At 41.0% G+C, this 17,410-nt stretch overlaps 1 protein-coding gene across 1 annotated transcript in view; it reads left to right on the top strand.

Moving 5' to 3' along the window:
- The window catches only part of unc5ca (unc-5 netrin receptor Ca), a 662,261-nt gene that overhangs the window by 626,451 nt on the left and 18,400 nt on the right, over positions 1–17,410 (top strand). The window contains exons 12-13 of the mRNA XM_055161462.1: positions 8,003–8,171; positions 16,563–16,796. Coding sequence (XP_055017437.1) covers positions 8,003–8,171; positions 16,563–16,796 — 403 coding nt within the window. The remainder of the gene's footprint in view (positions 1–8,002; positions 8,172–16,562; positions 16,797–17,410) is intronic.

Genomic DNA, 17,410 nt, shown 5'->3' with positions numbered 1-17,410 from the left:
GTTGGGGGTTCGTCACCTGATTGTTGCTATGGATACGTCATTGCTCTGCCTTGAATGTTCCACAGTATGCCTTCTGTTTTAGACCTAGTTTAGTTCTGCTGTAGACCTGGTTTAGTCCTAGTTTAGTCATGGTTTTGGACTTGTTTTAAGACATGTTTTAAGACCTGGTTTAGTCATGGTTTTAGGCCTGGTTTAGTCCTGCTTTAGTCCTGGTTTAGTTCTGGTTTAGACCTGGTTTAGACCTGTTTTAGACCTGTTTTAGACCTGCTTTTGTCCTGTTTTAGTTCTGGTTTACCTGGTTTAGTCCTGGTTTAGTTCTGGTTTAGTCCTTTTTTAGACCTATTTTAGACCCATTTTAGTCCAAGTTTAGTTCTGTTTTGTCCCGGTTTTAGACATGTTTTAGTTCTGGTTTAGTCCTGGTTAATCCTGGTTTTACACCTGTTTTAGACCTGGTTTAGTCATGTTTTAATTCCAGTTTTAGACCTAGTTCAGTCCTGGTTTAGGCCTGGTTTAGTCCTGGTTTTAGTTTTGGTGTAGTTCTGGTTTAGCAGCATGTTATTTTGGAAAACGGAGGGAAATATTTGTTTCTCAACATACCGCGATATGTAAACGTAGCCTTAGACATGATATAGACAAGATTTGGTCCTGTTACAGTTTTGGTTTAGTCCTGGTTGGGGTTGAGTTCTTGGTTTTGTATCAGTATAAATCTTTCCAATTCTGACGTAGTGTGTCAAGTTTGAATGCACCCTCAGCTTATGAAGAAAAATGAGCATCAATTACATTATGTATATAGAGATTAAATAATTAAGGCCCCAAGAGTGATCCTTGTGGGACTACTTAAATCAGTACTATCGTTTAACTCTGCTTCTTTCACTACCTAGGCTACTACTACTACTACTACTACTACTACTACCACTACTACTATTACTACTGCTACTACTACTACTAGGCAACTACTTAAGTTTTAGTGTCTGTGCTAGTTTACCCGCACTCTCAGCTCATAAGGAAAAGTCATTATTTATATCAAGATTAAATAATTAAGGCCCCAAGACTGATCCTTGTGGGTCTCTTAAATCAGTCCTATAGTTGAACTCTGCTTCTTTCACTACTAGGCAACTACTACTACTACTACTACTACTACGACTACTACTGCTACTACTACTACTGCACTCTCTCTCTAATAAAGAAATGTCATTATTTATATCAAGATTAAATAATTAAGGCCCCAAGACTGATCCTTGTGGGACTACTTAAATCAGTCCTATAGTTGAACTCTGCTTCTTTTACTACTACGCAACTAATACTACTATGACTACTACTACTACTACTACTACTACTACTGCACTTTCTCTCTAATAAAGAAATGTCATTATTTATATCAAGATTAAATAATTAAGGCCCCAAGACTGATCCTTGTGGGACTACTTAAATCAGTCCTATAGTTGAACTCTGCTTCTTTCACTACTAAGCAACTACTACTACTACTACTACTGCTGCTGCTGCTACTACTACTACTACTACACTCTCTCTCTAATAAAGAAATGTCATTATTTATACAAGAATAAATAATTAAGGCCCCAAGACTGATCATTGAGGGACTACTTAAATCAGCCCTATAGTTTAACTCTTCTTTCACTACTAGGCTACTACTACTACTACTACTAGGCTACTACTTCAGTTTTAGTGTCTGTGCTAGTTTGCCTGCACTCTCAGCTCATAAAGAAATGTCATTATTTATATCGAGATTAAATAATTAAGGCCCCAAGACTAATCCTTGAGGGTCCTATAGTTCAACTCTGCTTCTGACTTTCTCTTTGAGGTTTAAATAAGGACACGGTGGGCATAACCTCTCATCACTATGCACAAATGTCCCCTTCACCTGCTTCACCTGGGCTATGATAATGTATGCTAAGGCCACCCCACCCCGCAGAGGGCGCCGCGGGTCAGCGAGCACACATCGCCACAGAGCACCCGGGGAGTAAAAGGCTAAGAGTCAATGTATAATGAATAATAAGTGTTTGGTGAGTCTCGAATAACCAGCTTCAGTTTACTTTCCAAAGTAAACCGAAGAAATCAATCTGGACCAGGGGGGAGTTATAGCTCTTCATGTAGCGCAGTGACAGGCTGTATATCATTTCTAATGCATATTTCAGAGTGTTTATACAGTGTAGTTTTCATGTTTATCTATAAGTGGAGTCTTTAAATGGACTGTTCATGCCTCGGTGTCAGATATACTGGTAAACATACAGTATAGACCTGCTCGAGTATGTTCTGAAGCAACTCAAATGACTATGTTTTTGTTTTTTGTTTTAAAGATGCATTCTGTAACTTTTCTGGCGGAGGGTCCGTCAAATGCTTTTCTCCGTGAAGATGCTATTGCTTTGTCTGGAATGGAACCCATTTAGAAATTAAATAAATAAATAACATAAATAAAATTAATTAGTTAAATTTAAAATAAAATAACCTAAATCTTACCTAATTAATCTAAAAGAAAAAGGGAATGATACAGAACCCTTTACTTAATTATTATTTTATTATAAATTTTATTGTTTATTATTATTATTATTATTATTATTATTATTATTATTATCAATTTATTGTCTTGTCTGTTGTTGTACTTTAACCAAAAAGCCACTAAATTAATCACGCTGTGGTGATGTACAAGCTTGCCCATATTCCTTGGGAGTCCAGGTTTTTTTCACAGTTCACACACAGTGGAACATTTCAGGCAGAGCGATGACATATCCGTAGAAACAGACAGATGACGGACCCTTAACCGAAAAAGTTACACAATGCACCAGTGCCATACTGGCTTGTCAAAGCCTGATCCCATCAAATGTCAGAAGCTCAGCAGGACTGGGTCTGGTTAGTACTTTGATGGGAGACCACAGGAAAAATCAGGAGCCACAGTCGGGCGTCAGTCACAAAAACTGTTGTTGTGTCCTTAGGTAAAGCACTTCACCCACATTGCCTAGTATGAAAGTGGTGTGTACGTGAGTGATGGTGGTGGTCAGAGGGATTGGCAGCCGCACTTCAGTCAGGCTGCCACAGGACAGCTGTGGCTACAATAGTTTACAAAGTTTCTTACAACCAGTGGGTATGGAGTGACTGAATAATGCTCTGTAAAGCGTCTTTGTGACAAATGTCTGTGAAAAGTGCTATGTAAATAAATTAATTAATTGATTAAAAACATAAATAAACTTACTTACTTACTTATTTATTTCTTTAGGTCTATTTTAGATCTTTATTTGCACTGAAAAACATGTGTCTTTACTATGAGTGAGACTCCATCTCCACAAACCTGACTCTTATTTGACCTGGAGAAGGGGGTCTCTACCTGCTTGTTTTCATGGAAATGTTATTCCTTTGGCTGTGATCTTCCACAGTTTGGCATAAAACTCATCTAACTCCATGGAGAATGTTCTGAAGTATAGCTTTAATTTTCTATTTCACCTGTATGAAATCATATAATTAACATGCCTCCTCCAGAACATTATGCTAGTTATTATTACTCTTTATACTTTTATCACTTTATACTTTGTTTACTAAAAACTGTCATGACAATGTAATTTCTTCATTGCGATATCTATTCAGGCCTATCGCATCTTATCATATTTTACATATTTAAAATTTTCTACGAGGCATTTAGCTGGATAAACTGCAAGAAAAAAAGGGGAGACAGTACCAAAGGTCGCAGGCTTTGATTGGCCGACCGTGACATACAAGTGACAGCTGATAGGACGAGGAAATGCATTTTTCCTGGTTGAATTTAGTGCACAATTTTGGTAATTCCTTTTGTCAGACTCACCGTTCAGGCTCCCGCGCACCCGTCTACTCCAATTCTGCTTTTTATTTGGATACTTTTCATGTCCGTCTCCTGAATTTTCCTCACAATTACCCCTATTCTTCCATGGCTCTGTCTCTGGAGCCTTCTCATCCCAGCTATTCGCTCGTCGTAGTTTGTACAAATCAATACCAGTCAATGACAATTAAGCTCCCCCTCGTTGCGTTTCTATAAAGATCAGGCCTATTTTCAGAGAACGGATCAATAATAAGCAAGCAAAAATCGCATGACATTATCGACGGACTTTAAGCGTCTTTGGCATCGGTTCATTAGCTTTCAACATGGCTGCTCATTTGAAACCAGTGTATACGTAAGGTAACACCGCCGTACGGACAGTGACGTCAAAAATAACCCATAAAAGCATACGTCAATACAGTAGTGTTTTTCCATAATATTATTGTGGTTGTGAATGCGATGCGTTCATGGGTCTATTATAGTGTAGGAAGGCAGGATCGATAACGCTAAGGTCTACTGAAGGACGCTGCTCCTACATGTGTTTAAGTCAATAAGACGAAAGCAAAGGGTGCAACACGGGAAGAAACGCTCTGATTATAGGGTGTTTAGGAAGAGCTGCTCACGAGGAGGAGTGAAAAAATCTGTAATAGGCCACGTGGCATTTGTAAAGTTTCTATATTGTCACCTAATGTTGTCATGAATGTAAAAGAATTTAAGTAATTTATCCTCCACGTACATCTCTCAGTTTAACACAGACTCAGTAAATCAAGGGTCATCAAACTAAGGCCCACGTTTTTTTTTTTAAATACTTTTTGGCAAATAGTAATTCATCTGCATCTTGTATTTTGTAGTTTTTTTTTCAATTAAAAAATATATGTTTATATGAAGTATTTATATTTAAATAATTATATGAGGTATTTACTTTTGTCGCCGAATTTGCTGCCGAATTTTCATCACCCAACAAGCTTGAGATCAAACAGTGACAGTCAGCGCAGTGTTCTGTAGTGCAGTTAATGACAGCAAAATGGCGAGTGTTAAAGTACAAAAAGTTGTTTCTACCATTGTTCCCTCATCAAAGTTTTCAATGTGTTTTCAATATCATGTCATATTTCTGTCTAACTGGTGCCTGCTGGTCTTCATAGTCTCATCACACTTTATAAACCTCCTCCTTTGGAAGCAAAGTCAAGGGCTTGAACGCTCAAAGATCACACTATGTTCACTTTTTGAAATCATACTATGTTCACTTTTCAAGCCCGTATTATTAGTTTAGTTTTGTTTAGTTTAAAAATAATTAACATAATCATACATCCTATTACCATAATTTAACACAGAAATTGAACATTTCACTAAAGTTTTTCTACAGACCCAAGGGGTTTAGGCTGAAGTTTTAACACTTATTTTAACCCTATTAACAGAAAGAACAAGGATACAAGATGACAGATCTATTTACAGAAAACAACCCAAAACTGATCTTTTATGAGTGCAGGAAATAATACGTACTTCATTCTTTTGGTTTACACACATAAACAACAACAGACACACAATCCACAAGCTGAAAACTTCTACAACAATGACGATGTAGATATTACTAATAAATGGTCACATGTTCCTCTTCTTATTTATTTATTTGTAAAGGGACAGCACATATTAATGAATATTTAAAATGTAAATATGTAAAGATTATAGTCAGCGTGGCGAATTTCCATCTTCAGTCCCTCGGCAGGTGGATGTAAACTCATCTACAGGACAAGAAAAAGTACAACAACAATCACACCAAAGGAAATAACACCAGCACACTCTCTATACGTACAACACACTCACTGTATGCACAATTAATTTCAAACAATTAATTTGAAGTTTGAAGTTAGAGAGTTAAACCAACAACCCCTCAATATATAAAAAAAAATGGAATTTGGTTAAACATGGCGACATATTTGACCATTGAACAACCACTGTTTTAAAGCTTCAGAAAATGGTGCAGTGTTGAAAGTTCTCGTATATGACCTGCTCTGTGTTTCATGTTTGACCTGCTCGATAAGCGAAAGCGTCTGCTCTGTGCCCTTTAGGAAAAGTGCTTTTGGACAGTCACCTCTGCTCTTCTTGTGCGATCTGAATTTCTTTTAACAAACCCCTTTAGACGAGGTAGGGCAAGATTATTAAAAACTTTCTATACCAGTTTTATACAGCGCTTTTCCACCTTCAGGGCACTCAAAATGCTTTAAAGAATCACTCAATCATTCATACACCAGTGTGCACAGATACTGGGGGCAAGGTGGGTTAAGCGTCTTGCCCAAGAACACAACAACAGCATTTATCTGTGGGAGGTGGACCACTCTACCAAGGATATTTTATGTCAAGTGTGACTCGAACTGTCAGCCTTCGGATCGGTGGACAAACGCTCAACCAAGTGAGCTACTGTCACCCCAATTCCATTTATAAAGCGCTTTTCAAGACACCCAAAGCTCTCCACAATAACAGAACACAGTCACGCACACGAGCGGTTAGGTGGGATTAAAGGTCAGTTTAAACAGAAATGTTTTGACAAGTGATTGGAATTGATCAGTTGTTTGAGCTGTTTCGTGTGTGTGGAGGGAGTGTGTTCCAGAGTGTTGGGGCCTGTACACACAAAGCTCTGTCTCCAATGGTCCGAAACTTGGAGTTAGTACCGTATTTTCTGGGCTATTAGGCGCTGTGGATTATAAGGTGCACTTGCCATTAAATTGTCTATTTTTGAACTTTTTTCACAAATAAACGTCACCGGACTTTAAACGAAACACAACAGTTGGATGGATCAGTGGGACTTTGTTTGTTCGTTCACGGTGACTCTGGGGTTTGTTCAGTTGTGGTGTGTAGGGAGGGTGCTGTCTGGGACCAACGGATTGTTGTCGTGTTTGCACTGACTCAGTTGTTCAGTTGTGTCTAGAAGTGGCACATTGCACTCGCTTTTTCTGTTCGTTCCTGTTACGGATCGCGGCCTGGCTCCGCCTCGCCCAGCGCTCCGCGTTTGTTTTACCGCGGCTGCCTTCCATATTTACATGTTCTGTGTGGTACCTGGCGCCTGATTGGTGGGGTGTGGTCCCGTCACTATTGGACAGGTTCCGATGTTCCTCGTGTCTGCTTGGAGGATTGACGTCCCTTCCTACACATCCCATCACCTTGTCCAATAAAAGTGCTGTGTGCCTGTTCCTCCGGGCAGCTGGGCACCATCGTTGCTAGATGTGTGTTTGTCACATCCCTTTGCTACTGAGGATTTTGAGACACTAGGGGTCGCTATTGACATATGGTTTGTTTGTATTTGCCAGTGTGGCTCAGCCCCTGGGCATTTGTATTTTCTTTTAGTTATTTAACCCAATAGAGGTATTGTTTAGTTGTATTTGGATATTTTGATTTATCGTATGTAAAACAGCTTTTTTTTGTTATTATACTTATTTACATTCACTTTATAAAAGCCACTTACCTTACATCAAATCTTGTTTGTGTTACTTTCCTTTGTCCCTAGCACTGGTTTGTAACATATTGGGGGCTCGTCCAGGATTTGAACCCTAATCGAGAATCATACCCCTAGACCGCGAGCCGTGACAGTTCCTTTGTTACGTTCCTTGTCCACATGGAGTGATGAGTGTGTCTGTGGGTGTTTTTCGCCACGTGGTCGCTGTCTGCTCCGTGTGTGTTTGCATGTGCTGTGGGTGTTGCGGCTTTGTAGTTTACTGAAGTCGTGCTGGGACACCCGAGTGGATTCCTGTATAGGGCGCTCTGGATTGTGGGGCGCGCAGTCATTTTTTGATAGGGTTAGAGGCTTAAGAGCGCGTCTAATAGCTCGGAAAATACAGTAGTTTACAAGTGAACAGCTCCTTTTACCTTTAGTTCAGTTGAGATCGGCAATTCCAGGGCTGAAGTTATCCAAATTATTCCAGTGAAGGTGTATGGAGTTTAAAACACAGTGGAGCACTTCCTGTTTTACCACATGATAAGGTGTAACAGAGTGTTTTCAGTTCAACTCAGCCTAAATATGCAGGACGTGTGTGTTAAACATTTGTGAATGAAACAAAAGACAACTCCAGGTCTGTTTGTGATGAGGAAACAACATTACAAGATCAGTAATACGAGCCTTTTTAAAGTTAAACCTCTGCTATAAAGTTGATTATTATTTTAGTATTTTGAACATGCTGTCTTTGTTTGACCCTCTCTCACCTCTTGTTGCAGACCCCCCGTGGAGGACATCCAGACAGTCCTGAGTCCCGTGGTGAGCTGCGGGCCCCCGGGAGCCCTCCTCACCCGACCAGTGATCCTCACCATCCACCACTGCGCAGACGACGTGCACCAAGACTGGCTCATCCAGCTCAAGAGCCAGATGGCCATGGGCGAGTGGGAGGTGGGTACTGCTTTTGGACCCCCGGGGAAGACTGACAGACTCGGGGGCATTTCTGGGCCAGTTTGGCTCAGCACATCGTTACAGTCACTACTTCCGGTCAAATTAAATCCCCAGTCGTGAGGAAAATTTAACTTTTAAGCAGGGCCTGAGCGGTTGGCTGATAGAAAACCATAAATCCATGTGCACAACACTGAGCTGCTGCTTTAAAAACTTTAAACTTTTTATTAAAGTTTTGACAGAGAACACACACAGCTGATGTCAACATGCTGGACCAAACCAGAACTGAGACCAGAACTGAGACCAGGAACAGATCGGGACTGAGACCAGGACTGAGACCAGGACCAGACCAGGACCGAACCAGGTCTAAACCAGGTTTAAACCAGAACTGAACCAAGACTAAACCAGGTCCCGGTCTCAGTCCTGGTCTGGTCCTGGTCTCAGTCCCGGTCTGGTCCCGGTCTCAGTTCTGGTCAGGGCCATATCTGGTTCAGTTCTCAGTCCTGGTCTCAGTCCTGGTCTGGGCCCGGTCTGGTCCCAATCTCAGTCCTGGTCTCAGTCCTGATCTCAGTCCTGGTCCTGGTCCCGGTTTGGTCCCAGTCTCAGTCCCAGTCTGGTTCCAGTCTCAGTCCTGATCTCAGTTCTTGTCTAGTCCTGGTGTCAGTCCCGGTCTGGTCCCGGTCTGGTCCCGGTCTCAGTCCTGGTCTCAGTCCTGGTCTCAATCATGGTTCAGTCGTGGTTCAGTCCAGTGTCACAGTTTAACTCACATAAACAGGAAACTGCCATTTTCTGTTTTGTCCATTATTAATTTTAACACAAAATCGAAAAACTGAAAAAAACAAACAAATTGTTATCCAATCTTAAAAATGTTTAATGTTTTTTTTTTTTTTTTTTTTTTTTTCTTATTTTGGTTTTATTTAAAAAAAGAATGAATAAATGATACACAGATTTGCTCGTCTCCATGGAGATGTTATTGCTTCTCCTGAAATTCTCACATAGATCAGAAAATAGCGGGTCCTTTAAGTCCACCCCATGGCTTCAGGCTGGGTGTGTGTTGCTCAAAGGCTCAGAGGCAGGCGCCGTGGTTGGCTGTGGCTGAATGCAGATGAACGGAGTGAATGGAGTGAATGGCTGGAGATAAGCAGATGGCAGCAGAGGAGGCGTACAGATTAACACGCCGGGATTGGACACACTTCACACAATGGCATTAGAAATATGATATATGAATACGGCAATATCAAAACACTGTGTTATGTAATGTCAGCGCTGCTCTCACTGAGATAAACCCCAACTTTGAAGATGGCCGTTATTGTTTTTAGCCTCGTTTACACTTCACTCCTCAGACAGTTTTATATGCTCTTTCAATGACTCTTAGAGCAACAGTGTCCAGGGGCTTTCTCCAGATGTTGAGAACAGACTGGAGCATCTTAGGCCCCATCCACACTAGTACGTGTTCAAGTTGTTTCCGTTGTGGACGCAGTGTTCGTCCACACTAATCCGATGGAAAACGACTCCAGAGACGGAACGATCTGATGCCACCAGCTTCCATGACATCATTTGAGTACAGATCTGATCCTGCACCGTGTGGACGCCTGAAAATGTTGCTACTCTGGTTTAGAGCTCTAGTTGTTCCTTATTGGACCACATCACTGTGACTTGCACCTTCCTGATTCACTGGGTTCGTGACCTCGGTCATGTGAGGCTATTGCGGAAAACAGTTTAAACAAACCATAGACAAATGGGAAACAAGGGAGCTAGAACTACTACGCAGACCACGAAATGAAAAGAAGAGAAAAACTGGCTGCTGCAACTTCAGACACGGTCAGCAGAACACCCCTCTGTCACAGAATGAACACTCATATTCCACTGAGTTGTTGAGTCGTGTCCTTTAAGGTTGTATGGAGGATTTTTTTTTAGGTTCAAATTGTCATTGAAAGTTTAAAATACCATTACAGAGATGTAGCAGCCTTGGAATTATGATGACCAAAAAAAAAAAAAAGAATGAAAATCTATCAACTGTGAACGTAGTGAGTCCAGACAAACATCAGCCAATAGATAACGAGGCTCCCTCTTTATCTATTGGCTGTTAGGTTGTCAATCAAACTCCCTACGTTTCTAGTGTAACTGACTCTCGGAGCGCGGGGATGACGTGGTTTATGCAGCGGTTCTTAGAGGCTTTTTCAAACTGTCGCTTCCTCGCAATTCGCACAAAGTTTGTCGCGACGGCGGACGAGAATCCAGGACCAGTTCGTCGCAAAAGAAAGTCCGGTTTTTGAGGTCGCTGAAAGAAGAAGAGAAGGAGAAAAGGAGCGAAGACAAACTGAGGTGATTCTTGGAGATTCCTTCCAGCGATGGCGCGACTGAAGCAGACGAAGGGTCTAAAAACTGACGCGTCGGTCATTAAATTATTTCTAGACAGGAAACTTCAACAGTAATTCTGAAGACGCACTGGATGTAAACAAGCGTGATTTCTAGAGTAAAGAGGCGGGAGGAGATGTTTCTACCGAGGGAGCTGTGGAGGAGGAACGTGGTGTCACACAAGCACAACATTTGACAAAGGACTGTCGCTGTATTTTTCTTCCTGAAAAAATCCTCTATACAACCTTTTAGTCCGACAGAAGCTGAACCTCATCAGGGCACAAGGAGCGAGCTGTTTTTTTTGAGCGCTTAGTTTATGCAAATTAGCCATGCAGGTTTAAGTTTCATTTCTGTAAAACGTAAACAAAAATGTGCAAAGCTGTGTGTATAGGGAAGACTTGCCGACAGAAATGACGTGTCTGGATGCAAATAGTTTCTGTGATTCGTTTCAGTCTAAACATAAACTTAGACACACATCAGCGCCAAATATCGATATTGTACAATATTGGGCCGATACCAATATTTTGGGGCCTATACAATATCTAAGATGCCAACCAATATAATGCCCATTTAGAACTTATGTTTGGACTCGGGTCGTACTGGGACACATCAGTGCGTCAGCTGTTTCCTGTCGACAGTAAAACCACTCGCTTGAGACTGTTAAGTGTTCAAAAGATCAGAGCTCTGCACTTCTAGTTTAGATACATGTCAAAACTGTGTTATTATTATTTGTGAAATGTGGTGCAAAACTTCAAATACATGATTTTTAAAACATTAAAGTCCACAGGAAGTAGAGACACTGCAGCTTCACCTCGATCCGTGCGTTGTGCGGATGTAAACAAACACGCGTGAGGAACTACTCTCACATTTTCACTTTTAAAGAACAACTCAAACTTGATTAACAGCGCCGTTTTGTGGGGTTTAAGGAAGACAATTTCTATGAATAATGTGGATGAGACGCTGCACTTTAAATTTACAACTTTACAAGAGGTGAGAAATAAAGTCTTCTCATTATTTTCGCTTTAGCCCGAGTTTGTATTTTGCGTCTCTGTGTCCATTAGTGGAACACAAACAATATTCTACAGGTGTCATTAGTCGGCCTGTGAAAATAGTCTGATTTTAATTGTGTCGCGTTTGGACACAAATATATAAATATAATATAGTGTGTAATTTGCGTAACACAAACTCAATCCCACTTCCTTTTTTTCTCTGTAATAATACATCTTTATTTATAAAGCACTTTTAAAGACGAGGTTTACAAAATTATGTACAAGCAATAATGAACAATACAAAAAGAATAGAAATAGTATACAGAAGACATATAAAGGAATAAAAATGAAGCTAAAATCAGTTAAAGAAAGGCTAATTGATAAAAAATTGGTCTTAAGAAGTGATTTAAAAGATAATACTGATGGTGCGAGTCTTATCTCCTCAGGCAGGTCGTTCCAAAAAGGCTCGATCCTTCGTCCGTAAACTGGACTTTGGAACAGCCACAAGGACCCGGTTGAGGATCTGCAGCTCCGGGAGTTAAAAATTCTGAAATGTAACGTGGTGCAAAGCCTACACGAGCTTTAAACGTGATCAGTAAACTCTAAAAATCAACTCTAAAACACACTGTCTGCATCAAACCCCCCCGTCAGCGCCTCTGTGGGAGTCTGCGGGAGTGTTTGTGTACAGACAGCCTCAGACGCGCTGGGACCGGGCTGGCTCCTCTCCGCAGGCTCCTCTCTGCTTACTCAGACCTGTTCACATTAGGGAAATGAGTTCAGCTAACAGTCCACTCGCTAATGCTAATGGACTCGGACTGGCTTAATGCGCTGTTCATTTGTAAACAGCGGCTTTAGCACAGGCCCGGACACGGTAAACACGGAGGAGGTGAAAACAAAGCAGAGAGACGTGGTGTAAAACTGGGAATGGGCTCAATACGTTTGACAAAAATGCTGAAAGAATCGTCCGGTGGTTTTAAAGGGAAATAAACTTATACTTGAGGGTTTTACAGATGGAACAAATTATCAATGTAGGGCTGGTTTGGTTTGTGGTGGTTTTTAATAATAAAATTGTAAAACAAGTGCATAATCATGGAAAATTGTTCTGCACTTGGCATTAATGTGAATCAGTGTAGTCACATTTTCTTTGGGTTTTGGTCATTTTTAAGCAGCGTTTCTTTATTTGATCTAAACAAATGACAATTTATGCCTCTTTTTACTGTTGGCAAGGATCAGATTGGTCAAAAATAGAGACACCTGGGACATTTCTTCTATAAAACTGGGACAAATCAGTGGCTTTGTATAAATCTGCTGTTACAGGGGACACAGGGATCAAAACTGGGACTGTCCCGGGTAAATAGGGACAGTGTATCGATATTGGCGACTATATTGGCGAAAATACAGGCTCCTTAGGGGTGAAACGATATTGGAGATATCACAATATCGTCATAGTAAAATTGCCACGATATCGCCGTGGTCTCGTCACAGTATGAAACTGCGTGTCTTTAGGCAAAAAAAAATAAGAATTTTCAGTCTACTAAACTACATGGACCATCGTCATATCCTTTTTGTCGGACACGTTATTGACCAGTGTGCCATTGTGGACGCACCAGCGACTTTTAAGTCTGAGGACTAGAAGCATTTTGGGTTTGCCGTGACACGAAAAGAGAAAAGAGAAAAGGTGATGGACAAACAACAGACAGTATGCAAAGACCGTATGACAGTATGCACCGTGCGGTTCACCTTGGACGGGGTCCCTCACCTGCTTGTTTCTGTAGCTACAGTATGTCATTGTTCTGCCTGGAATGTTCCACAGTATGACATTAACCACCTCTACCTCACATATTTTCAATTACATTTGGTTTTAGAGCTCAAAAATACCTAGAAAAACAGGTGTTCTGACTGATCTGACCTGTAACTTGGTCTGTATAATTTGTTCATTAAAAATATAAAAAATTAAGAATAAGATAAAAAAAAAAATAAAAAATTCTTCATTATTTGTCTCCGAAAATAACGTGTGTCATTTGTTTCTTTTTGTTTTGTTTTTTTGTTTTTTTTTTCAAAAGAAAACCAAAAATAAGAAAACAACAAAACAACTTTTTTTCATTTTTATTCCAAAACCAAAATGAAAGAAACGATTTTTTGTTCCAGTTTTCGATTTTGTGTTTAAGTGAATAATGAAAAAAGCTGAAAAAATGGCCATTTCCTGTTTCCATGAGTTAACTGATGATTGCTGGACTGAACCAGGACTGGACTAAACCAGTGCTGAGTGTCAGGACGGGCCTGGAGGTTCTTCCGCATAGACTGTCAGGTGATCAACACTGAGACAAGGACCAGACCAGGACTGACAGACAGGACTGAGACCTCGGGACTGAGGCTGGGGCTGGTTTGGTCCTGGTTTCAGTCCTGGTGTAGTCCTGTTTTAGTCCTGGGATCAGTCCTGGTTCAGTCCTGGTTCAGTCTGTATGCAGTGCAAAAGTTCGAAATTGCTGTTTAAGTCACGGAAACAGAAAACGCTTATCCATTTTGTCCATTTTATATTTAAACACAAAATTGAAAACTGAAAAAACAATCGTTATTCGTTTTTTTCATTTTGGTTTTGGAGACAAATAATGAAGAAAATAGTTGTTTTTTCATTTTCTTATTTTGGGTTTTATTTTGAAAAACTAAATGAACGAATGAGACACAGATTTGTGAAACATTCCAGGCAAATGAGTAACATCTCTACCAGAAAAGTTACAGAGTGCTCCTTTACTAAATGTGTACAGTGTAAGTTTTCTTGTGGAGGATTTGCCCGTCTCTCCTCGTGTGTGTGTGTGTGTGTGGTCAGTGTGAGTCTATTCCCTCTGTTGTTTGTCACTCGCAGCTTCAAAACCTCCGTAAGATTCCTCCCTCCAGAGCAGACGGACAGCGCCGGGCTCCGTTGCCTAGTAACAGATCTTAAACTGTAAAAACAGCATAGACACAAACAGAGCTCGTGTAAACTTTTTCATTTATCATCACCACTACACTGACTGTAACAGGCTCCTGACCTCCGCATCACACCGGGCAGCAAACACACAGCTCCTGGCGCCTTTTGAGTAATACCGGACCTTTAATCCACACGCATTTCTTATTTTTGTTTTCGTTTTTGTTGTGAGTAAGAGTGCACGGAAAGGCTCTCGCAGCACACGTCTCAAATCTGCGGGTATTTGTTTTCATTACGATGTGACTTTTGAGCTGTCGTTCGCTCGTGGACAGAAAATCTTTCCTGAAATTGTTGAAAAATATCCTCGTATCTGTGGTCTACAGATTTTGTGTCACGTCCTAAAATAGCAGATTTGAAAATCCTCTTGTGAGCTGGATTAAGAATGTTTGTTTCTTGAGGTTTATTATTGGTGTAAAAACAGCTGTTAATGAAGAAATACAAGATAAATATGTTTAATATCATACTGTGGAACATTAAATTGGAAAAGAAATAGTCTCTATGGAGGCAAGTGTCACATTTAGAGCAGAGTGAGGACCCAAAATTTCCTAAGTTGTTTAATATAATGATACACAAAAACACAAAAATCCAAACAGACGTGAAACTGATCATGGCAAATGAACCAACAAAGGGCAAAGAAGAACACAGTGTATATATGCACACAACTGAATGAGACTGAGGTGAGACACATTAGGGCGGGGTAAACAATCAATACATCAGGAAGTAAAACTCAAAACACACAGAGAAGAAAAGAAATACAAAATAAACTAAGAATAATAAAATAATTCAATGAAAATTACCACCATGACCGCAAGCAGGTGGCGTATGCTCGTTTGAAACACAGCTTTGAGTGAACTAATGATCATGGAACTTTGTCTAGCATTTAGAATAAACACTTCTCCAATACTTTACAAAGATGTGACCCTGCCTTCGATTATCTTCCCACTCCCACTTGGACCTCAGATTTCACGTCATGTCCGAGCTTGAAATGTATTATTACATTTTGTGTGTTCCCTTAGCAACCTTAGTTAATGCCCGTTAAATTAAGTATTTGCTCAATATTGGCCTCACCACAACAACAACTCCCAAACCCACAGGCAGTGATACAGGTGACTAAAATTATCATTTAAACCACCAAAGTGTCCAAACACAATGAAAACAGTTCATATTTACACATCACAGTGGGCATAGCCATCTTGGATTCTGACTTGGCGCGCCGTCCCAGGAAAAGGGGCATGGTACACGTGATGTAAGAGAATTTCAGTTTAACACTGACACACAAAAGCTATATTTACACCATGATCTTCTCTTGGTACACCATTGGCACACTGCTGTCTAACTGGTGTCTACTGGCCTTCATAGTCTCACCACACTTACTTTATGAACCTCCTCCTTTGGAAGCAGAGTCAAGGGACTTGAACACTCAAAGATCATACTATGGTCTCTTTTGAAATCATACTATGTTGACTTTTCAAGTCCCGTAAGGACTATTGATGGTAAATAAACTTCTCCTGCCTAAGACATCTAGTTGGTCTCTAGCCTTTTACTTCCACCCTTTCTTTGACAAGCTGAAAACTTCGACAACACATGTAGCTAAGCAACTTCCTCGGAAAACCGATTCAGAAGAATAATCAAATGTCAGTCTGGTCACCAATGAATGTCCCCGTTTTCAAATGGGCATGATTGACAGGTGGATCAGGGACACACATGGTCCATCCGTATTGAAAAAAATGAAAGAAAAAAATATATTATATAGGGCTGAAAAACATGGTGGATTTGTCCAGAATCAATGAGCGAAGCACTAAACTCTTGTGAGTTCTCTAAGGAGAGGGAAATGTGATTTTCCTTGTAAATGATAGATGACCAATGAGCTCCTGCACGTGTCACTGAAAAAAATGAATGTGATTGGACGATGTTTGGTGGGTCATGAGGCGTAACGGAGGGAGAGGGGCCCAGACTGATATTACTCTATATAAAAAACACAGGGAGATCAGTCTGGATTTGCCAAGCAAGAAGGAACAGTGTTATAAATAAAAGTCAAGTCAATTTGATATGATATAACTGTCTCTCTTCCTTTTCCTTCAGGACGTGGTGGTGGTGGGCGAGGAGAACTTCACCACTCCCTGTTACGTGCAGATGGACCATGAGGCGTGCCACCTGCTCACAGAGACTTTAGGGACCTACTGCCTGGTGGGTCAGTCCCTGGTCCAGGCGGCTGCTAAGAGGCTGAAGCTGGCCGTGTTTGGCCCAGTGTCCTGCTCCACTCCGGATTACCACATCAGGGTCTACTGCCTGGACGACCACCAGGACGCACTCAAGGTAACGCACTGAAAGGAGCCCTGTGTGCACCACCTGCTGGGCTCCATGGAGATGTGGAATTGCTTTGCCTTAAATGTTATACAGTATGGAAATAAACAGTGGAGCTACTGGTCAGATCTATGGAGAAGCAAGCCTGCATATAGTAAGAATTCATGATTTTAAAGGTATTTTTGAGCTATAAAAGACCTGTAATAAAAGTTTAATGTCATACTGTGAAACGTTCCATGCAAAGACATTATCTCGAGAGTGTAGAACTTGAGACTGACAAGAAGATCGGTGTAACGTCTGCAGTGATGCGGTCACTGTATCGAACCATTGTGGTGAAGAGGAAGCTGAGCTGAAAGGCGAAGCTCTCGATTTACCGTCAGTCTACGTTCCTTCCCTCACCTATAGTCATGAGCTCTGTGTAATGACTGGAAGAACGAGATTGTGGATATAAGCTCTCGAAATGAGTTTCCTCCACAGGGTGACTGGGTGCTCACTTAGAGATAGGGTGAGGAGCTCAGTCACACGGGAGGAGCTCGGAGTAGAGTTGCTGCTCCTCCCTGTCGAGAGGAGCAGCTGAGGGGAGGGCATCTGTTCCGGATTCCTCTTGGGCGCCTTTTTCAGGAGGT

The sequence above is a fragment of the Boleophthalmus pectinirostris genome, unplaced genomic scaffold, assembly GCF_026225935.1.
Source record: "Boleophthalmus pectinirostris isolate CB_2022bp ecotype Guang Dong unplaced genomic scaffold, ASM2622593v1 HiC_scaffold_4, whole genome shotgun sequence".
In the NCBI taxonomy this organism is placed as follows: Eukaryota; Metazoa; Chordata; class Actinopteri; order Gobiiformes; family Gobiidae; genus Boleophthalmus; species Boleophthalmus pectinirostris.
Note: the sequence above shows the minus strand (reverse complement) of the source record. Positions and strands in the feature narration are given on the sequence as shown.